The following is a 24,769-nucleotide window of genomic DNA, read 5'->3' on the forward strand; positions in this document are numbered from 1 at the left end:
CTACAGGCCATTAGGTTTCCATCTGCCTCGTCTACTAGTGATCCACAGATTACTCTTCAGTGAGCAGAGGGTCACTGGAATGACCACTATTAGGATTTCTTGCTGCCATGACTTGGGGTAGAAAGATAAGCCTTGGTTCAACTTGGACTATGAATGATGTTTCTGATCCTCCATCTTTTCCCTTTTTTCCTTTAATATCTCTGGGATATCAGATTCTTTGTGATGAAAATCTTTTCCATGAAACTCACATCTGTTTATTTTGATGTGGATTGTGCTTGATTGATAGGGAAGCACCTGCGAACAAAGCTTACCACTATCTTTTGTGGAACATTAATTCCACGTGGGGGTTGTACGTAAGAAATGGAATTGTCTCATGGTCTGATCGCTGTCTAGGTGCAGATAAAGACCTTTTTGATACAGGTATTTTAAACACTAGAAGATAAACTGCATGGGAATAGGGATTCTGTTTGTACCTAATAGTTTGCACCTGCTCGCTAGCGCCGTGTCCCTCATACATGGTAGGCTCCGAGAGGATTCTTGCTGAAAAAAGCGAACGAATGCATCATCATAACACGCTACTGAGGTGCTGTAATGGAAGGATGAGGGACACCGAAGAAACTGACCTCACACTGATAAGGGTTTGGTTTCACGTGTACATGTTTTTTGGTTGGATTATGATGACTAAGTAGAACTTCACGAGGCAGCTATGGAAGTAAACGCAGACAATTACTTCCCATCGTTCCAGCCATCACCGTGGGTAAGCTCGATGATATTCACATTACTCCTTTCTATAGTTTTGTAGCTGCAGAGAGGAATGCGAAAGAATGTTGGCACTTGGAATGAATGGGGAATAGACAAAGACTCTGGATACAAGACTTAGCATGAAATCCCCGGATGTAGCCCCTCGTGGGAACTCTTGCGCAGGCTTGCCTCTCATTGTGACCTGCTTGGGGCGCACCAGAAGGCATTTGTGTGGGAAAAGGCAGTGGATGTTTAAGCTTGTGGCCAGCCTGTTGAGCTTCACTGATGATAAATCAGTGGGATGAATCTCTCAGTGAATCTTTGAAGTAGCTAAAGATTTCTTGAACACTAACAGACACAAAAATGTAAATAAAAGCATGAAAGATACATACATTCAAAAACGGACTTTTACTTCACAGTGACAGGAAACTATCCATCTATACAACACGGGTGAATATCAAAATATACCGAGTTGAAGAAAACTGATTAAAAAGTGTATATACTAAGTTCAGTAGTTGAGTTGTACCAAGTCCAGGAATAGACAGAATAATAATTTATGATGTTAGAAACCAGAGAGTGGTTACCTGAGAAAAAGACGAAGCAGAAGATTGGAAAGGTGGCATGTAGGGTTGTTTGGTTTTTTTTGAGACTGATATGCGTCTGATATTTTGTTTATGTTGAGGTTCGCAAGCGTGGAAACTCACTGTGCTGAGCACCTAAGATCTGTGCATCATTTTACCGTATGTGGTACTTTGGTTTAAAAAAAATCACAAGCACAGATTCCTTAGAATTTTGCAGTCACCTGCACTGGCCGGTCGATTTTCTCCTTCATTGCACTGCATGAAGTCAGTTTGATTTTCATCGTAGCTAGACAGATTCTCGCTGTGAACATTTCTCGTGACGCGGGTCTGTTCCCGTCGCAGCACTCTGGCCCGCACGGTGCGGTGTATTCACCGGCACAGGGAAGCGTGCGTCTGGGGGCCCGTGGGAACTCGGCGAGGCTGATGCGGGAGGGGTGAGGGAGCAGGTGCCGGGGTACAGGTGCAGAGGGGCACGCCGCCCAGCCTGCTTGTTGAAGGAATGAATTGGCGAGAGAGAAGGCGGGTTGGGACAGAGCGAGCATCATCTGCTGCGCTCAGATGGTCACGCGGCATCTTTGAGGCAGCAGATACTCGTGGTCTTTTAAAGGAAGGGGGTGATTTCTTTCTTTTGTTTCCTTCAAGAATTTGACTTGGTTTTCAGGACAGGAAGCTCACTTTGGAGAAACCGGTGGCAGTGACCTCCGTATGTAGTAGGTGTGATGTTTCTGCTATCTAGCGATTAACCTATAAAAATGCCTTTCATTTGAAGTTTCCGTCTTCAGGTAGGTATTAGTATTATCTTTGAGTAGTTGTACAAAGGGCCCGTTTAGGAGCACAGTGCATCTTTACCAACTGTCGCTCCTTTCATTCTTCTCCCTCCCTCCCACCAATCCCTCGGTTTTTCTAGTTCCCCTTTCACATAAATACGTTGGATATATATGGACTTTCAGATGCTATTGTTTGATGAGATTTTGATGTGTGGTTATAAAACAAAATCCGTGCCTTTGTTTCCTTTGTCGTATGTTTGAAAGATAATGTGACAATCCCTTTTTACTTGTTTACTTCGATACTTTTTCTACTATCATTGTATAATTATTCTTTTGGACAATATCCCATGACCTGTTTAAAGCGCATGAAGCCTAAAATATTGCTAGGGTTTCACTGTAAGATGCTTTGCATTTTTTTTCTTTTTAAAATTATCTTAAGTAGTTGTACAAATGGGTTTCAAGTCGATGTGTCAGGTTAGAGGTACAATGCATCTTGATCAGTGTCACCCTTCCATCAATATTTTTTCCATTTTAAGTAGTGAAGCTGTTAACTAATTTCCTGTGTTCTGAAACTTTATATTGACATTATTGGACATAATCCTTCTTAAAATTCCTACATGCCTTCTTTGATGAACCAAAGACAATCAAAGAGTAAAAATATAAAAATGAATAATTGGAAATGGAGGCTACAGTTTTTTCCTTTGGAATTATTGCCTTTGGAAATACATTTTAAAGTTTCAGCAAACACCTTCACAGTAAGTGATTTATTTAAGCACTGCTACCATGCCAAAGTAAGGCTTATACCAGTAACATAGCAACTGTAGGTACACATTTAATTTTGTGAGAAAGATGGCAAGAAAAAAATGTCTTGAGCTTGAAATGAATGTCTACTGCCAATTCAATAATGTTAAATATGTCACACCAAGGAAACCCACTAGTTATGCTGGTGGATTTCTTACAACATTGTAATCTACATGATGTGATTTTTTTTGGGTGTGGTCATAAAGAACTCTAGGAATTGTTAAATGATCATTCTAATCAGTTGAACACACACACACACTCACACACACATATTTTAGAAGTGCATCATCTAAAAAAAGAGAAAAATTGTGGAAACAGATGAGTATACTATTTGACTAATGGCTTACTCACACACAATTTCATCTAAAAGGAACTGAAGGTGACCGAGGGAAAACTTGTGGTTTGGCACTTGGATGTCCTAAGGTAGAGTTAAGATATTTTATTCAGTAAAGCTTTTTGAAAAATGAAGCTAATCCTCAGGAAGCTAAAGACTTTCTTGCTGTTGTTGCATGCAGTAATAATTTTCTGTAAGAATAATAAGCCTTTGGATTGCATGTTGTGAAAAAAAACTTAATGAAATGGTATGTATTACTTTTCTTTCAAAAAATATATTTTAATGGCCACTTATTAGGTTACATTGGTTCTGCCCAAAGGCCCCAAACCACAAAAAATTAAATATAGCATAATTCTGACTTAACCTAATATAACATCAAGCCTTTACTTAGGGTGCACTTAGGTATATGCTCCTGAGAGGATTCCATTGATTTCAAGTGAGTACACTTCTATGGAGCACTGTGTTAATGTAACTGGATACATACACAGCCAGGAATTCAGGGACCTTGTGATTTTTGAAGGCGTAGTAGCTGTTAGTGGGCCTGGCGACCTTATACCACTTCATCTTTGATTTCATTTTAGTACTGTGATTCTCAGAGTATAATGCAGAGGAATGTTCAGCCATTGTGGTTAATGTTTCCAAAACCAGAGGGCTTTTTAGTTCTTAAACTACGATTTTTCCCAGGCCAGTCCCTAGAATTGGTTGCCTTATGTCCTCAAGCACTTTTCAATTGTTCCTTTCATGTCACTGTCACTTACATCTAGTGGCCTTTCCTAAGGCTACGTGACGTGTGATATTCCAACAGACTGAATTCAGAAAGAGATTTGAAAAAATGTAAAGCAGTAACATGCCCCCCACTAAGTTCTTTTTGTAGGTTTTATTTGTTCTTACCTTGTAGCACACTATTTTCTTCTAAACCATTATTTTTCAGAAATTTTAATTTTAATTTCCAACAAATGTGTCTCAGGAAACGCAGCCTACATAAGTGAAGACTTATCAGTAAGTACTAAGTTAGAGGAGGGGGTCAGGAACCCCAAAATTAAAATATTCATACTTAGGGAAACATATTTTTTTTTTATCAACTGCATCACTTATAGAATGTGTAGTTGAGTTTTGTTTATGAGATAGCATGCTTGTCTTAGTCCTGTCACCTTGGTTGTATAAGCACAGTGTTTCCCTGTGTCTTAATTTTTATACGTGTTGCATTGTAGAGCATCAACTCTCTTTCCTGTGGCTCACTGTTACCCTTATTTCCATTGCTAATATCATAAGAACTCATAATAAACATAAATCATGAGGAATAACACATAATTTGTAAGAACTCAAAAAAGACAAAGTGTTGGAAAAGTAGGTATCTAACTGGGCACCAGTGGCTCACGCCTGTAATCCTAGCTGCTAAGGAAACTAAGACCTGAGGATCACAGTTCAAAGCCAGCCCGAGTGGGAAATTCCATGAGACTCTTATCTCCAATTAAACACCACAAATCTGTAAGTGGAGCCACATGTGGTTCAAGTGGTGGTTCACTAGTCTTAGTACAAAAGCTCAGTTACAGCGCCCAGGCCCTGAGTTCAAGCCCCAAGATATACAGCTTATATAACTGTCCCTACATAATCCCTGGAAGAATGCTTAGGAAGCTTTTGTAGTGACACAGAACTATAAAGTAATAATATTAATAATCAACAACAATCATAATAAATAGAGTTACCTAACCACAATAGGTCCACCTGAGACCAAGAGTGATAACTTGCTTTCTTATTTCAATTTCTTTCTGAAAGCAGCGGATTTTTCAAGTCATCTGCCATCTTCTCCGTTTTCCCAAGTTTGTTCTGTGTATGTGTGTATTTTGTGTGTGTGTGTGTGTGTGTGCTCGCGCGTGTGTGCTTGAACTCATGCTCCCAGTTGACTTCTTTGCTCAAGGCTGGTGCTCTACAACTTGAGCCGTGCCTCCATTTTGTCTCCAGTGTTCTTAACCGGGGGAATTCATGCATTGCTTCTTAAGCTTTACTTAGGCATGCGTTGAAGCACTTTTGGACCTGAGCTCAAAGTTAATGAGTCAGTAGTATACTTAAATAAATGGTCTTTAAAGAAGCACATTTAAAACAAGGTCGGGTAATGATGGGTTGATGAAAATGTTGTGACCAGAGTTTTGCAGGAACAAACCCTGTATGTTTCCCAGGGGCGGTGACTCAGTGTTTGCTAGTTTGGTGTCTGTGGCACCTTCCAGAACAAAACTGCGGCAAATGACGGGGGTCAGCTGTGTCTGCCTTTTAAAGGATTTTTTGTGTACATATATATAAACAAATTCTAAAACGAAAATAACACCCAGTAATCACGGTCTTTTGCTATTTGTTAAACATGAGAACTTAGCCTTTTCTCATCGTGAGAAGGATGTCTCAGAAGCTAATCTTAAAGTGGCTGTACCATAATTGATCTACGTAATCCCTATTTATTTTCTTTTTTACTCTATATTCAGAGCTACCACAGTAAATAATCACCTCGGATACATGTATGTTTAAATACTTAGGAAAAGCAGACTAGTCGACCAAGATTATGACACAATAAGCTATCTTTTGGTGCCTGTGTACAAAGTCAATAAGTATTCCCATAGAATGAGACTTTGTTTTATAATATTTCTTTTTCACATAGCAACGTTGTAGGAGGGAATATTCAGGATGAATCAAATAGGTAAAGCATAACTGGTCTCTGCCTGATGCAGAGTAGAGCAACAAATGTAGCCATTAAATCAAGTAACAGGCTCTTTCCTCTTTCTTGTGTCGGGAGAAAGGCTTGCTCTGAAGCAAGATCTAGTTTTGTGTGGTGGGGGGTGTGTGTGTGAAGAGCAGATATGCCTTCTTTACTAAGTCCGGTAGATATAACGTACTATCTCAAAACAGGAATATTAGTTGAGACTCAATACACGATGTAGGTAATACAGGGCCAAGGCGAATTTAGAGGGGAAAAAGGGGATTAGAAAAGTGTTCTGAAAGCTTAGCAATGGCCATTGATATAGACTTAGCTGGAAGGTGTTTGGACATTTTAAAGGGATTTAAAGGCAAGGTGTGACTTTTGAGCAGAAGCTGCCATTAATGATCAGGGTCTGCTCTGGTGAGAGCTCGGTTTTTAACATCAGGAAAAGAGTTGGCATATTTTAATACTGTAAACTATTTGGGGCCGGTTCCGCCATTTGCAGCCCTACAGGGTAGGGTTTCACTGAAACAAGGTGAACTCGGAAGCATGTGCTCTGTGCGTCCAAGGATGCGGTTGAGTTTCTGAAGAGAGTTGGAGCTTTCTTTCACTGTTCGACGGGGCGTGTGATGGTGCAGGCTGACAGGCATTGGATGAGAGCAACGGCCCTCTTGAAAAGGCTTACAGAGAGGAGTTTTCCTGAAGGGTCATTTACAGAGGTGCGGGCAAGGGTCAAGAACTCACCCCTGCAGAGTTGAGGTCAAGCCTGCCTTTGGGACGTGGGACTTGATCTTGTTCTTAGAGCTCAGGGGCCGAAGTGAGGAATGGAGTCAGAGCTTGAGCTTTGGAAGGAGGTGCTTGAAGAGGTTGGGAAGCAATGGTGCGTGGAGGAATTGCAGCCAGCGTTCAATAGACATATCACCATTTTCGCCATCGCGTTCGAATCCCGGCCCCTCTTTCCTCCGGATGTGAGTCCAATGAAATAGGATTCCCAGATGGAACCCAAACCATCTCACTGTCTGTCACAGCTCAGCATCCCGTAGCCCCTTCTCAAATCTCCATCCGCGTGGGTCCCGTATGTCGGTTACCAGTGGCTCCCCAGTCATTTGCGATCGTCTCTGTTCAGTTTCTGCTACAACCCCTCGCTTCATCGTGCAAGGCCCCTGCCCTGAAGCTCCCCGTGTCCTCAGGAAGAGGTTCGGACGCTTTGTCCCTGTCACCACACCCAGCCCCTCTCGGCCGGGACACCTTCTCTGAGCCGATACTGTTCCTCCACCTTGAGTTTAAGCCCTTCCTTCCAGTTTACGGACGTGTAAGAAACAATTTGGGAATGTTCGGAAGAGCAAGAGTGGCTGGGCGGCGGGGCCTGGGCGCTTGTTGGTTGGCGGCTCCTTCTTTGCATGTGTGGTGTCTGGGTTTTCCCAGGTCCCAGCGCACCTGCCGTAGCCTGGCCCTGTGGCCTGCACTTCCCAGAGGAAGCTTCTAGAGACAGAGCACAGTACTCAGTGACAGCCAAGCAGCATTTTCAAGGAACTTCTCTGTCACAGAGGCTCGGAGGTCTTGCAGGATGATCTGCCCGAATCTGGCCTGGCTTCAAGGCCTAGAAACTGAAATGCTCCCTCCTGCCGGGGGAGACTCAAGATCACCCCGAGAAGAGCACCTGGGGGGGAGGAGATACTCCCTCCTGCCGGGGGAGACTCAAGATCACCCCAAGAAGAGCACCTGGGGGGGGAGGAGATACTCCCTCCTGCCGGGGGAGACTCAAGATCACCCTGAGAAGAGCACCTGGGGGGGAGGAGATACTCCCTCCTGCCGGGGGAGACTCAAGATCACCCCAAGAAGAGCACATGGGAGGGGGGAGATGCTCATCTTTGGCAGTGACAGTCTGCCGTGATCGTTGTTGTTGTTGTGAATGATTATCTTTAAGCAGTTGTACAGAGGGGTTTCAATTCAACATGTCCATTTCTGAGTACAATACATCTTATTCGGTGTTACCCCTGCTGTCTTTCTCCCCGTCTCTCCCGCACCCCCTCACCCCCGCCATTTTACCTGGCTCTGTTGTCACGTGTGTGCTTTGAATATTCTGACTGTGTGTGCACACCCTTCCTCTGTCTTCCCTCCCCTCTCCTTGACCTTAATCCCGTCACCCCACAACACATGGTCCAGCCTTCCGTTGCTCATATTATTTACCATATTGATGGCTTTCTAACTCATGGGAATGCTGCCGATTTAATTAGGTTAAAATGCACCGCGAGCACGCGTGTTCCGCCAAGTGTCACTTCCGCATGGTGTTATCCTAGGACTAGAGACATGTGTATTACCTGGACACTTCTTAGTCCACGGAGTCCCGATCTGTCATCTGTCAGGATCTGCAGACGCGTCAGTTACGTTGTAAAGTGTGGGAATCACTCATCACGAGGGTACTGACTGGGGCGTACACTTCCTCCTAGCTGTCCTCCAGCGGAGGGGAAATCGCAAGGTGAAAGAAGAGAAGTTATCCGAAGTGAACTTATGTTTACAAAGAGAACCCCCAAACATCAGATTGTATTGACTGCTACAGATTTTAACTGCTAATGTGGTCTAGCCTGTGTTTTTAGGTACAGTGACTTTATCTTTAATGTACATTATAGAAGGTTTTAAAATAATTAATATATTATATAGTATGTATTATAATAATATATGCTACATAATATATATGTTATATATTATAATCAATTTTTATAACTAATACTGTTCACCCAAGGAGGTTTAGAATAATCATGTATTTGGTATGCTCATTAATGTTTGGAATAATTTCTAAGAAAATTATTACTTTCAGATTTTACATGTTCTCTAATCTCTTTTCTTTAAATGCTGGAGTTTGTAAATCCTGTGACAGTTGCTGGTATTTATTTTCTATTGAATGCAAAAGTATGGTTCATAGTTGTTTTCTTCCGCTAAGACAACTTAATTCATTTCATAAACTCCTAAACACTTATGAAATATAATATTTATTGCATATTGAATAGATGACTTTTTGAGATTCCAATTGTTATCTTTGACTTTAATTCACGTATTACACTTACTGATGTTTTCTCTAAGGAGTTACCTTAAAACTAGTTTTAGAGTAAGGAAATAAATACCCAAAATTCATTTTGGTTGGTACAGTATTTACTTTAGTAGTTTTTCTCAAACTGTAATTTCTAGGCAACATCTCTTTGTAGAATCTGAAGTGCTGGTTAAAATTGCGAATTTCTGAGGCCCATCCTAGCCCTGCTGAATCAGACTCTTTGGAGTTTGAAACATGGTAAACCCTTGTGAGGTTGGGACCTAAATTCTTTGGCATGCTGAAGTTGGCGACCTACTTTCCTTAGGAGTTAATTATATTAGTCTAATAGTCATATTTGGTGTTATTTATTATGGGAATAAGTGAGTGTTGTTTGGGATATTGGCCAGGGGCAGCTTTTCCGTTTATGCCTTTCCCCGGAGCTTTTGTGTTAAGAATGTCATTTAAACAATAGAATAATTAAATTGGAAGACATGTTAGAGATTGCCTAGTCAAAGCTCATTCTTTTTCATATTATGAAACAGTCCCAAGGAGGCAAGCGCTCTACCACTAGGCCATAGTCCCAGCCCCCCGAGGAGTTGAAGTGAGTTCAGAAGCCGTATGAGTTAGTAGTAGAGCTGTAACTAGAACCCGTCAGGATTCTTCCGTATGGTAAGAGGAGGTGGCATCATCTTGTGTCTAAGCTTGCTAATGAGGCATGCAAGTGGTCATCTCCCGCAGGAGTTACTGAATATTTAATCAGAAAGGGTTGCTGAATAGACTTGAATACAATTAATGTTTGTAGTCTGTGAGTCCATCAGGAAATCCTCTAATATTATAACTTTGTTGCTTTGGGAAGATTCTTTTACATGTCCTAATATACCTCATGGTTTAGGAACATGCCTTAATATGAAAAACTCCACAGAACTGATAGACTAGGGGATTATGGCTTTTCTTTATGTAAAGGAGCCAGGGTTTTCTCTAAGTGAATGAAATACCTTACAGTTCATAAATTACATAAGTGTTAAATACTTGAAATGTTTTGTCTTTTTTTTTTTTTTTTGGTACTGGGGATCGAATCCAAGATGTTGCAGTTGCTAGGTAGGCCACTGAGCTACATTCCAGCCTACTTGGGGAAATTTTTACCAAAAAATGTTTAACACTTTTCTGGAAAAAATGCCTAAGTCAAATCTCCTGTATGTCCTGCTCCACAATTAAATTCTCATCACTCTTCACTACTTTGTTCCTATCCTGTCCCTCAGTAACTCTGCAACCACAATACATACAGGCAAGCCACATGTACATAGTTTGCGCTAGTTGTTCAGTTAATAGGCTCACTTTTTTAATGACATGTGCACTTAAATATATTGCATAAATTCGTTTTGTTGACTTTGTTTCCTTGTACAAAGAAAATAGTCAACTACTTTCTGTTCCCTAACAGACTTTAATTTTCTTTCCGTTCTTCCTTCCTTCCTTCTTCCCTTCCTCCCTGTTCTCCCTCCCTCCTTCCCTTCTTCCTTTCTGCTCTTTCCCTTCATTCCCTTCCCACCTTTCCTTCCTTCCCTTCCTTCTTTCCTCCCTTCTCCCCTCCTCCTGTCAGAGGCCACTCCCCGCCCCAGTTGGGTAGATGCTGGGCAGGACTCTGGCCCATCTTAACAGGGACCAGATTTGGAACCTATAGAAGCCCTTTAGGCATCAGGAAATCTCCCTAGAATTTTATTTCTTGTAACTTAGATTTTGATAAGAATCAAATAAGCTGAGGGTTGGAGGTTATAGTCTCTAATTTAAGGAACTGAATTGGTGATTTCTAATGTCAGAGATGAAGGGTATTTCCTCTGGCTCAGCAATGAAATGAACTGTGGGTAGAGATAGCATCATCCTTCTTTTTGACTCTCTTTCTATTTTAGGACTCCAAACATACTACGGACCTGTCTTCACCTTTCATAAGAGGGATTCTGCGAATGTACTTTGAGTGCTAGGGATTTGCAGAGGGATATGCAGATCGTTAAAAAATGCTGCTGGAATAAAGAAAAATATTCAGAAACATTGTTGTGTTTTAAATTGCCAGCAGAACCCAAGTAGACATGCAAGCACGTAAGCAAACGTCTCTTTGGGCTCAGTTGGCATCTAATTCAACATTTCTTAATTTCTCTCTACAGTTACGATCAAGAATCATGATACAAGGTTGATGATGAAAGCTTTGTAGAAATGTAGATAAAATGGAACTTTAAGTGGAAATGATAAGGAGTAAAATGTGCTTCTAAGCCAGTTGTGGTGGCTCAACCCTGTAATCCTAGTTCTCTGACGGCTGAGGAGGATTAAGAGTTTTTGAGAGTTTGAGGCTAGTCTATTCTACATAATAAGACCCTGCCCCCACCACCTTTTTAAAAAAAGTAATCTGGCTTTGGAAGAGGGAAGGCTTTATGCTAATCAGTGTCATAGCTTTGGACTTCTGAATCTTTGATTACTTCTGAGTCTTTCTTTTTTTTCTGAATAATTATTTATTGTCAAAGTGATGTACAGAGGGGTTACAGTTGCGTACATAAGGCAGTGGGAACATTTCATGTACAATTTGTTACCTCCTCCCTCATTCTTCCAGATGCATTACAAATCCCTAGGCTTCTTTAAGTAGTGAATTGATGTTGGGGCTTGAACTTCAAATCAGTACTACTCTGATTTCTACCCCTTCTCAATCATTGTGTCTTCCCTGAACTGTTCTTTGTAGAAATTCTATGAATATACTGAAATAACGCTTGAAATTCAGGATAAATTTACAAATCATCTTCATGTAATAACATCTGTCCTGATACATAGGAACTTGGCAATGTGTGTATTTGGTATATTGAACAAATATTTATTTGAGGAAGGAGCAGATTATAGCGGTGGATCTCAAATGTATCTTCATGGCACCTTAATGAACTAAGATAATGTTGTACCTTATGGAATATACTTATGTTTATTTTCTCTTTCATACACACACACACACATACACATGCATTGATAGAATAAATATTTTGTCCATATCTCGTCCAGGCATTTGTAACTTATTACTGCTTTGCTATGTTATAACTTGTTATATGACTATAAGACCTGTCTAGTGTTATCCTCTTTCATTCTCAGACTTGAGAAGAGCTAGAGTAAAACCACATGCAGATGTCACGCTTCAAATTAGATTTTTTTCCCATAACATAAGGTATTTGGGGTACATGGCACAGAATTTCCACAGAAGCATTAATAATTTTTGGTAAAGCGTTTTTTAAAAAAATCTTTCAGACTGACTTTCATCACAAACCAAGTTGAATGCAATTTAATTTCTTCTTGGTGACCAGTGTTTATTGTTATAACATAGAAAGAGGAGTGTTTTACATTTCTCCTGGGACTTCATAGTTTATAAAATGCATTCATAGACATTATCTCATCTGAAACTTCCAGTAGCCCACACCCATTCTTCTCTCTTGCCGTTTATCGTCTGATGATTTGGAAACCATCTAAGCTCGCATCAGAACTGTCAGATATATGTGCTAGAGAGGCAGTGCTGAGTAGGGAAGGAGTACACGTCTCCTGGTAGTTGGGGAGAAATAGTTATTTGATTTCGCCGTGGATTCTTGGGAGTATTTGGGTTGACTGAAGTAGCTGGAAGGGATGACCAGAGGAGAGGGGAATTATACAGCTGGCTTTTTAGTGTAAATAATACATTATTTTCTGCCAGCAGTTGTAGGGGTGTTTAAGAATCCACAAGCTGATTATGATGGACACATCTACTTCAGGAGCGGGCAGAGCTGTGGGAGAGATGGAGAATAATCAATATTCACATGTAGGCAAACATAATCTTTGAAATTTGTATTGAGGGGTAGGAGCGGACACATTGCTCTACATCAGGTTGATTGGCTATGATGGGCTCCGACGTAGATGATATCACCTCGATTCTTCGGGGTGAGAGAATGAGCGAATCATTTCTTTGGTGGTCCTAAGGGATTGAACTCGGAACCTGCGGCTTGCTGGTTAAACAGTCGACATCCTGAACAACACCCCTAGTCTACATTTTCCTTTTTTTAGTTTATTTTTCAGTTAGAGTCTCACACTTTTGCCCAGGTAGGCCTCAGAGCGTGATCGTCCTACCCACACCCCCTGTGTAGCGGGGTCTACAGGACTGTGTAAGCATGTCCGGTTTGTTAGTGAAGATGATGTCTTGACAGCTTTTATCTGAGAAGGCCTCCACCCATGATCCTTCTGACCTCTACCTCCCAAGTAGCAGGGGTTGCAAGAGTGAACCACCTTGCCAAGCCGGGGAAAAATCACTTTGAAGAAGGGAATATTTCAGGTGAGAGATGCAGAATGAAAAATGCCCAGTGAGGGAAAGTGTGGCAGGGTGAATGGAGCAGCTAAGCAAACTAAACAGCACTCAGGGGCGGCTACGGCACAGCCTCCTAGATTGGGATGCTTGAGGCCAGTACGGGCGGGGCGGGGGGGGGGAGCAGAGGATGCAGACCTGAGGGCCCTGGTAATCAGTGTGCTTTGAAGTGCAATATGGAGCAATCGCCGTGTTTTAAGCGAAGTGTCACGCACTTACTTGAGGCTGAGACTTCCATCTGTTCATCAGAATCTGTCTCTCCTCCCCAGGCGCTCAGCCAGATGACGTTCTCTGGCTCTCTTCACGGTTGGCTATGTGCCGTGTAACTCTATCCTATCCGTGGAAATGCAGAAATAGCAAATATCATTACCGGGCCGTCTCCAGAATCTCCCATGCCAGCTTCCTCGTGCTTTCTCCCCTGCTGACCGGGCAGACTTGGGAACCCACAGGGAAACAGCGCCGACCCTCGCCTGCCCCGTTGGAGCTTTTGCACGTCAGCATCCGGCGGTTTGAACTCTCGGTTGCCACATTCTTCTTGACCCAAATGAGAGGGAAACTAAGCTGTGTGAGGCTGGGACCTTGTGCAAGCCAGATCCCAAAGGGAAGGTTTACTCTGATGCGCTTTAGGGAGAGTTCAGCTGAAACAGAGATTGGGTCATAGTGGATGACCTAGCTGATAATTTTTGGATGACTTGTCTAGTAGGATCTTTCTGATATCTTGCTATCTGTAGTGAGATTATGAGAGAGAATTCTCTTGCTCTGGCTTTCACGAACCACATCCCTGCCTGGACTGGGTATAGCCTGCCCCCATTGGATGCCTCCAGGCAGGTGCGTTATTTGACTGGATTTCAGTACGGGAAGGCAGACAAACCATGCCTTTTAGGAATTTGTTTTCTGCGGCGTCTAGTAGAGTGCTTAGTTCGTGTACTTTCTCATTAACTTTTGTTTCAACTCATGAAAATCTAAGGCAAGCCCCTCGTATGTTGCCTATCACGTAGCTGGGAGTTATCTAACTCAGTGCCTCGCTCTGTGTGGCGGTCCTAGAGCAAAAGCTCTAGGGCTGAGGACTTTGTAAAGGAAAGAGGTTTGTGTAGCTTACGATCGTTACGGCTGAGAAGACCAAAAAGCTTAGTGGCCCATGTTGTTAGGGCTCCCTGGCTGTGCTTCTACTTGGAGAGTGGAGGGGGAGCCACACTGGGGGGGGGGGGGGGGTGCCTCAGAGCAAACCTGATCCTCTGAACCCCCCCTCCCCCGCTGAGCGGAGCTCTCCAGGGCCTATCCGTTGCCAGTAGGCCTCATCTTTTTTATGTTGTTGTTTTTGGTGGCTGTGGGGCTTGAACTCAGGGCCCGGGTGCTGTCCCTGAGCTCTTCTGCTGAAGGCTAGCGCTCTGCCACTTTGAGCCACAGCGCCACTTGCAGTTTTCGAGCGTCTCAAGGGGGCCGCTCTGAGCGAACAACTGGCTGAGCACCGTGATCTCCGGGTCTCAGCCTCCTGAGCAGCTAGGAACAGAGAAAGGAGCCACCGGCACCCGGCGCGGCCCCCACTTCCGAAGGGGAAGCCCTCTTGTTTAAAGGGCACGCGCCCCCAAGGACCGTCCCACCCACCCAGGCGTGCATTGTCAGCACTCGGGCCGTGGGGGACTCTCCTAAACCATGTCTCAGCCCTGGCACCAGTCTCTCCTCCGACGCCTCCTCCACCCTACTTCACCACGGTTTGAGCACACGGGCGGGCAGAGCCTCGTGGCCCCCGCCGCCGCTCCTTCCCGAGCCACCGGGCTCCTTGCCGGCCAGAGCCGGAGTGTCCGCCGCGAAGACCGGCGTGTGCGGAGGAAGTCCAGTCACTCCATTGATGGGCAGGTGCATTCCTGCGCACGGGTCAGGGGAACAGGAAGGATGGAAGGCATGTAACGGGCTAGAAAACATGGAGAAGGAAATGGGTTGGGGGCAAATACAGAACCAGAGTGAAGACAAGCAGCGGAACATTTATGCGAATGAACTCCAGCTCATCAACTTAAATATCTATCAGTAGGTTGACCAACAGACTATGCTTCTAACCAGAGGGTAAGGGCGGTGAGGCTGGACACGTGTAGCTTTGGAGATGGTGGTCTTACACGAACTTGCTTTGTACTTACTGTGTGTGTGCCACGCTCCCATATGTTTTGTGGACATTATTAACTCTCCCTTGCTCCAGAAGGGCAAAAGCAGAGAGTGCTGGCATTCCTGATAGTAGGAGGTGTAAGAATAGGTCTGTAAGCTTTACAACAAGGTTTCACACCTATCATCCTACCTACTGGGGAGGCTCAGATCCAGATGATCTCAGTTCAAAGCCAGCCTGGGTAGGAAAGTCCTCGAGACTCCATCTCCAAAATCCCAGCAAAAATCCAACCTGGAGATAGGACTCAGGTGGTAGAGTGGCCCACTGAGAAAGCAAGCCTAGCCAGGGTGAGACGCTGAGCTCCAATCCTGCTACTGGCCATTAAGCAGAAAAGAATGTAGGTATAAGAATGTAGGTATATATACTGACAGCACAACAAGGCTGAAGACAGAGACGCAAATTATGCAGCTTATCAAATACTGTGCATTTAATAGCTCGGAAATAATAGGTAATTATCCAGAAGAGGAGGAAAAAAAAACCTTCTAAACTTTGGAATGAGAGGGTGTATTTGGAAGATCAGCATTGCTATTAAACGCTCCTAACTCAGTGATGTTTTAGGTGAACGCCAGGAGTTTGTACCAGAGGGTAAGAATCAAATTTAGTGAAAGAACTTCACAGGCAGAGGCCTCCCCATCCCTGTCCCTAGAAGCATGCTCGTCAGTGAGGGACAGCAGCCTTCCATTTCTGTTGCTTGACACTGTAGTGTCAGAGACACCGGAGGGCTGGCTAGGAGGGGCAGGAGACGTTCCCTCTCCTGGGTTCCATGACAGAGAGTCACCTCATCTCTAAACAGAAAATGAGGTAGGACCCCCGGGACCTCATTCACAATACTCTAACTCAGTATTTCCAAAATAATTATAACGGATGAACTCACATTTGCATTCGCGTCATCTGGTTTTCAAAGAAATGTGCTCATTTTTAACTTGACATTCCGTGTTCACGTAGGGTTAGAGGACAGTTCACAGAAAAAGGGAAGGACTTGCAGGTGCAGACGGGGTTTTTCAGCGTGAACTCACGCAGCTTGGGGGGGGGAAAAGCATTTAATAGAACTATGAAGGCAGACTAAGGTAGGATAATGTGTAAACTCTTCTAAAATTAACACACATCAGAAGTGTAAGGTGTCCACAGAAGCGGAAAGACGCCAAGAACTCCTTTTCCTTATACTGTAGTGTATGAGAGGGAGATGGGAGTCAGAAAAAGTAGGATTCGAGATTGAAGCTCCATGCGGGTTATTGCAAGTTTGTGTCCCATGAGATTCCTTTGGGAGTTACAGTACTGAGTAGGTTATATGAGTACGTGTCTTTTTGTGTTGTTGTTTTCTTACAGTCTGATGAAATGAGTGCGTTGCGTAATTTCTTACTCTAAATCTGTGTGCATTTTGTGTTCTACTTCATATGACTTTTCCCCTTTCCTGTCATACATGGATTTTTTTACCTTTTATGAATTACTGATTAGTAATAACAGCTTAGCCTTTTAAAAATAATTACTTATTTATTGTCAAAGGGATGTACAGAGGGGTTACAGTTTCATACATAAGGCAGTGGGTACATTTCTTGTACAGTTTGTTACCTCCTCCCTCACTGCCCCTCTCCCCCTCCCCTCCCTCTCCCCCTCCCCCTTCCCCCTTCCCCCTTCCCCCTTCCCCCCTTCCCCCCTTTCTTTCTTTTTTTTTTTTTTTTTTTTGCCAGTCCTGGGGCTTGGACTCAGGGCCTGAGCACTGTCCCTGGCTTCTTTTTGCTCAAGGCTAGCACTCTGCCACTTGAGCCACGGCGCCACCTCTGGCTTTTTCTATATATGCGATGCTGAGGAATCGAACCCAGGGCTTTATGTATACAAGGCCAGCACTCTTGCCACTAGGCCATATTTCTAGCCCCCCCCTCCCCCTTCCCCTCTCCCCCCATGAGAACAGCTTAACCTTTTACACTTTAATCATATGTGGAAAGAAAAATTCGTTTCCACAAACTCTGTTCTTACCATTAAAAAGATATATTTGTGAGCTGAATATGATCAAATTCCTTTGAAAGTTAAACTATTTTCTGTTTTCTGTAGGCTGGAATGATAAAAAGTGGAAATGAAGAATATTTCATTGAGCCCTTGGAAAGAGGCAAGCAGATGGAGGAGGAAAAAGGAAGGATTCATGTTGTTTACAAGAGATCAGCAGCCCAGCAGACTCCTGTGGACTTGTCTGGAGATTTCTACCCTAGAGGTAGGCATAAAGAGAAACCTTTATAAAAAGATAGGACAGTTTATTTGCTTTTATTATCTTCAGTTGTACAAAGGGGTCTCGACTCAAAGTGTTGGCTTCTAAGTGCAGTATCTCTTGATCTCTCCCACCCAGTCTCCCCCATCTCCGCCAACCCCACCCACCACACAGTCTGCTCTGGAAAGCTTTACTACTTGGTATAAACTTCAGTTATATCTTTTGTAGAAATTTATTTTTAAATTTCTACAGGCAGCCACCAATGAAGCTGAGTCCATTGGGGCACAGAGAAGCTTTCTGTTTTCTTTTTCTTTAAAAAAAAATTTTTGTGGGGCTGGGGATATAGCCTAGTGGCAAGAGTGCCTGCCTCGGATACACGAGGCCCTAGGTTCGATTCCCCAGCACCATATATGCAGAAAACAGCCAGAAGCGGCGCTGTGGCTCAAGTGGCAGAGTGCTAGCCTTGAGCGGGAAGAAGCCAGGGACAGTGCTCAGGCCCTGAGTCCAAGGCCCAGGACTGGCCAAAAAAAAAAAATTTTGTTGTAATGAAATAGGATCTTAGGTTGTATTAAGAGATACTCCTATGTTAGATAATACAAATTTCCTTTAGGGAGAAAAAAATGACGTGACATTTGTGATTTTACATATATATATATATGGCGTGAGTGTATGTATAAATTTTCCTCTCTACATATGTCTCATCTGTATATAATGTATGTATATAATGTATACATGCTATATATTATATATGAATATATATTATGGGGGATGGGAATGTGGCCTAGGGGTAAAATGCTTGCTTCTTATACGTGAAGCCCTGCGATCGATTCTTTAGCTCCACATATATAGAAAAAGCCAGAAGTGGTGCTGTGGCTCAAGTGGCAGAGTGCTAGCCTTGAGCAAAAAGGAACCAGGGACAGTGCTCAGGCCCTGAGTCCAAGGCCCAGGACTGGCAAAAAATAAAATAAATAAATGCACACTATGTATTATATGTGTATGTGTATTATGTATACACGTATATATTGCACATGTCATAAACATAAAAATTAATATACATTGTATAATTAGAAAATATATAATGTGCATATGGAGAGAGACAGAGATAGAGATACACAAAGACACAGACACACACACACACACACAGACACACACACACACGCACATTTTTATTTCATGAAATCTCCAAAGTCTACATTGTTTTTACCAGGGTCACTTTCTGAGGAAATTTTCTTGAGTCCAATGCAAAGAGCAGAAATAATCTCAGTTCAGTAATAATTTATCTCCAAGACAAACTCCTTTGGGGAGTTGCTGTCTAGTTGCTAGTTTGAGTTTCAGTTGCTGCCGCTGCCCTGCCTCCAAAATGAACACAGCTTGAGAATTCTTGAGAAACCCGTGAACTGAAACATGGGATTGTGCTAATAGATGCGGAGCTATGACATGTATGTCTAACGTAGCGTCACTCTGGTGTAACAGAGCCGGGGTCAGCGGGGCTTCCCAGTTAGACTGGCTGTGTAAATCATACATCTTCAGCATCGAGTGGTTTTTTTTATTAAACTCTCCAAAGCCTCCGTTTCTTCATGTAGGAGTAGAGTTAAAATGCATTGACCCATTTTTACAAGCATTAGAAATAGCGTATGGTGAGTGCCATTTGTCACCGCCAACAGCATTATGTTTGCCTTATTAGTTTACCAACTATCATAGTTACCGTGTGCCCAAGATGTGCCTGGTAGGCAGGCTTTGTTAAAGGTGAGCCGCTTGACGTTGCTTGTCCTCGTGTTGAGAATACGTGGCTTTTAGTTCTCAGTTACGGCTTCCCGTTTTAAAAGTGTAATTCTACATTAGGAAACTGATTGTGTCAAAGTGTAGACAGGACACGGTGCTGTTTTTCTAAACCTTAGTCTTTGCTAAATTCCTTTTCTTATCGCTTTTGAGGTACTAAAAACCTTTTAGAAAATCACAGCCCTCCTTTATGGAATTGTACAGGGAACCCCAAAAGCCCGATTGCTCTCTGTGGCTGTCCTCTGAAAGTTCCCCATCGGTCATAGCTACAGGTCCGCCAGGCTATCCTGATACTCTGTTTCAACACCCCAAGGTATCCACGTGCTACTTTTCACTAGAGAAAGAGGAATTACTTTTGCTTTGAAATATAAAAGAAAACATTGCATAGAACAAGGAAGGGCTGGAGACTGAGCCCCTAGACAGGCCGTTTGCCTCGCACGCACAAAGCCCTTTCTTTGATGCCCCACGGTGCTCCTCCTCCCCTCCAAAGAGCGGACTCGCACTGGGATCAGTAATCGGTAGTCAGAGTATATCAATTGAGAAGAACCGGATGGAGTCAGGCACCGCTGGCTCACGCCTGTGGTCCTCGCTACTCAGCAGGCTGAGATCTGAAGACAGTGGTTCAGAGTCAGCCTCGGCGGGAAAGGCTGCAAGACTCTTACCTCCAATAAACTACCCAAAAGCCAGAAGGGAAGCCCTGAGTTCGCACCCCAGACAGCAGCCGCCACCAGAAAGTTGTGTGCGCAGTTGATATCTAATGAAATGTCTAACATACTGCAGGGAAACCTTAAAATATCATTCCTTGCCTGCTTCTTGCTTTGGCAGTTTGGCTGTTTAGGAGACCCTCTAGCTGGGTTCTGTTCTGCGGTTTGTTGCAAGTGTTCTAAATGCAAACAGCTTGGGACTGACTTAGGGGTGAGATGGGATCGGGGGGGGGACCCGGCTGAATAGAGATGGGAGCAAAGGGGTGGGGCTTGTGCCGGGAAGGACCTCGTGAATGGGGGAAGTCGGGGAGAGAGCAGGGGGAAACCCAACATGCCCCAGAATTCTAATGTGGAAGATCAGATGAGCATCTTTCTAGACTAGCGTGCGTCAGAGAAGCAGCAGCCACGGCCTGTGGTCGGAGAAGCTGCGGGCATTTCTTTGAGTATGTGCTGTATCCGTGAGCACATTTAAAAGTGCCTGGTGTCGTTCCATTCCCAAGCCCCGGGGCAGCACGCACGTGTGTACGCGTGGCGATCACATGGAGGTGTATGCGCGCGGAGAGATTGTCTCGCTAGTCACCCGCCAGGCCGGTGGCTTAGGAATGCCGCGACTGTCTTTGCTTCTCTTCTTTCTGGGCCACCTGCAACACTGAGCATCTGGAGGTGTAACACACTGCGCCCGCCCGGAGCTCACTCATCCGCCTCATTACCACGCCGGGGGAGAGGACGCGTGCCCCCCCAAACGAAAATGAAACCCAGAAACAAAAGAAAAGTCTGCACGTGCATATTCAAGACCCCTCGGCTCTTCCATGCATTGGCACTCCCTGTCTAGTAAGAACACGTGTCCGAGTTTCCAGTCAGGGTAACGGCCTCTCCAATCCGAAAGTGTGCAGTGCAATTCAGTGCAATGCAGTGCAACCTATTGTGCAGGTGTCCTGTCATGGATTCTCAGTAGGGAAGTGGTGTTGTTTGTGAAATGAAAACAAAACAAAACAAAAACCGAAGAGCTGCCTTGCAGTCTGCTGAAGCAGTAGGCTCGCAGATGCGCCCTCTTCTTGGGAACTGGTGACGTGTGCCCGTCCCAGCGGCGTGGACTGTGACGCCGGACCGTCAGTGGAAGGCAAGGCCGTCCTAGGTAGATGACAGATAGGAACCTGGGATGGCCACGGGGAAGGACCTGGTGGACTTCATCTTGGTGGGGCAATCTCATGTTCTGTTTTCTCTGATTTCTGCCGGAAGGGTGTGGAAATACGTATGGACGAGATGATTTTCTGCCTTTGACTCTATTTTGCAACTTTAATTGGTAATGGCATGAACGTATAAAGCTTGCCTCCTCCGCCGTTCCATCCATCATTTGTGTAAGCTCAGATACAAAGCAGAGCCTGCCCCTGGCCATCTCTTGAGAAGGCTCCTTGTCAACATGAAGAGCTTTGCCTCAGGCAATCTACTTTTGGGGAGAGGGGAGGCCGGCTTGCATGACATCATTCAGCTTTTCATATTTTTTTTTTATTTAATCCTCAGGCCCTTAGGCTTCTCCCCTTAAATTACAAACTATTCATTCGCCAGAAGCTTTGTGTTAAAGTAATTTTTGTAATTACTTCCTACCAGTGGGAAACAAAGAATAGTATGCCTTTTATCTCCTGGCTTCCTTTCAGGATTTTCGGTTTTCTGCAGGAACCCAAGTGCCTTTGCGGCTGGGCTGGTTGTCATGGTGCTGTCACAGTCTTTGTCCCAGGTGGGAAACTTGGAGAAGGCAGACATGATTTAGGAGTTGCTCCTGGTTGCTGGGGAATGAAACTCCAAGCAAGAACCAGGGTGTAGCAATGCTAGGAACTTTCTAGGTGCAGCCGTTCCTTGAATCCAGAATGTCAGCATGTGCTTAGGAAGTTCTCATGGCCTCTGGACTGACTGCCTAACGGGGGGCTTTGTAACCGACCCCAAATGGCTTGAACGATAGGCCTCATTGCAGTACATGTTTCTTAGCAAATGAAGTATTATTATTACCACAGCAGCATATATCAAATTATAAATAGCAACAGAGTTGGCAGTGGATTTAATTTACAAAAATAAACAAGTGTTTCCCTGAAGAGTAAGTACCCTTCCTCACATGACTTGTGACTTAAGTCACATTATATGCCTTGAATGTCCCAGGTCACCAGAAGAGCCTTAGAATTTTCAGTTTGCCAATGCACTTGTGTTCAGATTTGGAATCTTAATCCTTCCATTTTGCTTTCCTTTTCTATTCCTACCCTCTTCCCCCCCTTTTTCTTTCCTTTCTTCCTTCTTTCCTTCCTTTCTTCCTTCCTTCCTCCCTTCCTCTGTTTCTTCCTCTCTCTCTCTCTCTCTCTTTTCTGGTAGAACTAGAATTTAACTCAAAACCCTCTGGTTATTAAGCAGGTGCTCTATTAACATACATTTCACATCTCTTCTCTTTTAATGAATATATGAAAATATAAAATCCCACGTTTCAATGAAATTTAGATGTGATTGAAAGAGCAATTGAATTTATTTTCCTTGTGATTATAAAAAACATTTTGTATTGACGGTCAGTACAGAAGTGACTGAGGGATTTTTGTGAAAATCAGAGACTACCTAGCATTAATGCAGTCGGCATTCCCATGTGTCAGTATATTTACCTTTGCAGTTGTTTCTGATGTTTTGTCTGCAGGTAGAATGTTGGGCGTTGGTAGGGACGCAAGTCCCATGCCTCAGGTCTCCTCCAGAACAAACTGGAAGGTCATCTGATTTCTCTATGTGCCTCTACACCTAACTGTTGGGTGAGGTGGACTCTCAAGAACTGTTTGCTTGAGCTGTCCTCAAACTGCTGTTCTCGTGGAGTGTTGAACTATAACTGGAGAAAAGAAAAGAGGCTATCTTTAAAAGGAGATAAATGGGTAGGCAGAGACCTAGCTTTGATCCCGGCAGATAGAATGTGACTAATAGCTGTCACCAAAGAGTACCGGTGGTAACATATTCACTCAGTTTACCGGATGCCAGGGTCTTAGTGATGGGATAATTTTTTTCCTTTAGCATATTTTTGATTGGCAATTAGCCTTTATTTTAGATAAATAGAAAGCTAGGCAAATACTTACATACCACTTATCATGAAACTCTCAGTTCAATCTGTATTTATTTTGTGTTGTGTTATCATAAAGTCGATTTTCTGTCCAAGTCACTTTCCTAAGTTACCATTGTGTCATTGTAAAGACATACCTTGAGTAGCTTTGTGTCCAGTGGGCACCTCAACTTCCTTCTCTGTAAGGTAGAGAAAAGAATAGTGCTTCCTTCAAAGTGTTGTTTTGTTAGTTAAATCTAATAGACCTAAAGCCATTAGCTATTTAGTATTTTGTACTTACTAAGTATCCAATACAAGTTGGTCTGTTAGCATTGTGATTATGACCACAGCTTCCCTTTGCAATGTGTTATAGTCTTGTAGAGAGTTATCCGCCATCCCTTTTGGGCATGTGGTTTGTGGTGCTGTTTTTTTTTGTTTGTTTGTTTGTTTTTTTAATCATGGAGCTAATCTTCCTCCCATCCGGCAGCATGCAGGTTCTTAGTCCCAGCTTTGAGGAAGTTGTGGTACGCTAGCTAGAACTCTACTGACGATGGAAATGTGTTATGTCATTGCTTCCCAAGGTGACAACCACTAGTTCTATGTAGCTCTTGAGGTGTAATTAGTGTGAGTAACGAACTGAGTTTTCACTTTTACTTAATTTTAGTTCATTTCAATTAGCTGCAGGTGGGCAACTGTTCAACTGTTCTGTATTGGGTGGTTCGTGTCCAGGGTTTGTGGTTTATAACACCGTGATGATTGCAAAGCTTCTTCACGCATCTCCCCAATATTGTATGACAAAGTGTAGGTGAGACTGCCCTGTTTTTTCGTTTTTTCTTTCTTTTTTTTTTTTTTGGCCAGTCCTGGGCCTTGGACTCAGGGCCTGAGCACTGTCCCTGGCTTCTTTTTGCTCAAGGCTAGCACTCTGCCACCTGAGCCACAGCGCCCCTTCTGGCCATTTTCTGTATGTGGTGCTGGGGAATTGAACCCAGGGCCTCATGTATATGAGGCGAGCTCTCTTGCCACTAGGCCATATTCCCAGCCCATGCCCTGTTTTTTCTTCCTTGTTCCACATGGTTGGCTTGGGGTGCAGCACAGTTCCTAGCACAGAATAGATCTTCCATCAGTATTGACGAACGGGCTGACTGAGTGAGTGGGGCATTCTGGTACTCCGAATTGTTCAGCATATCGCTGGTGGGAATTATTTTTAAACTCTCCCTTCATACTCTTTGTTGATGAAGCACAAACTTTGCAAGTATTTTGAGCGGAACGAAAGAAAACATTCAGCTACAATTGGTAAGGTAAGAAATAATACTCTGCAGAACAGCTAGTCTGACGTACAGGAAGATCCAGTGTTGGAGATTCTCATTCTTAGGGGGAAAGCCACTAGGGAGATCATTTGAAAGGGCACTTATTATCTGAGGTATCAGACTGTGAAACCCCAGGATTATCATGAAGACCCCAGGATGGTCCATTCATGTTGGAGGATGGGAAGTGAATGGGATTTGGGAAGAGAGGAGACCTGTGCAACTGTCCCATTTATGATGCGAAGTTTGTTCATGGTGTTACTACCACATCGTCACGGATTTCCCC

The 24,769-nt window shown here is 43.6% G+C and overlaps 1 protein-coding gene across 1 annotated transcript in view; it reads left to right on the plus strand.

Moving 5' to 3' along the window:
* Positions 1-24,769, plus strand: part of Adamts3 (ADAM metallopeptidase with thrombospondin type 1 motif 3) — a 175,515-nt gene that overhangs the window by 72,141 nt on the left and 78,605 nt on the right. Inside the window, 1 exon segment of the mRNA XM_048364859.1 lies at positions 17,491-17,647. Within this exon segment, the coding sequence (XP_048220816.1) occupies positions 17,491-17,647 (157 nt within the window).

This window comes from Perognathus longimembris, chromosome 16, assembly GCF_023159225.1.
Source record: "Perognathus longimembris pacificus isolate PPM17 chromosome 16, ASM2315922v1, whole genome shotgun sequence".
Lineage (NCBI taxonomy): Eukaryota > Metazoa > Chordata > Mammalia > Rodentia > Heteromyidae > Perognathus > Perognathus longimembris.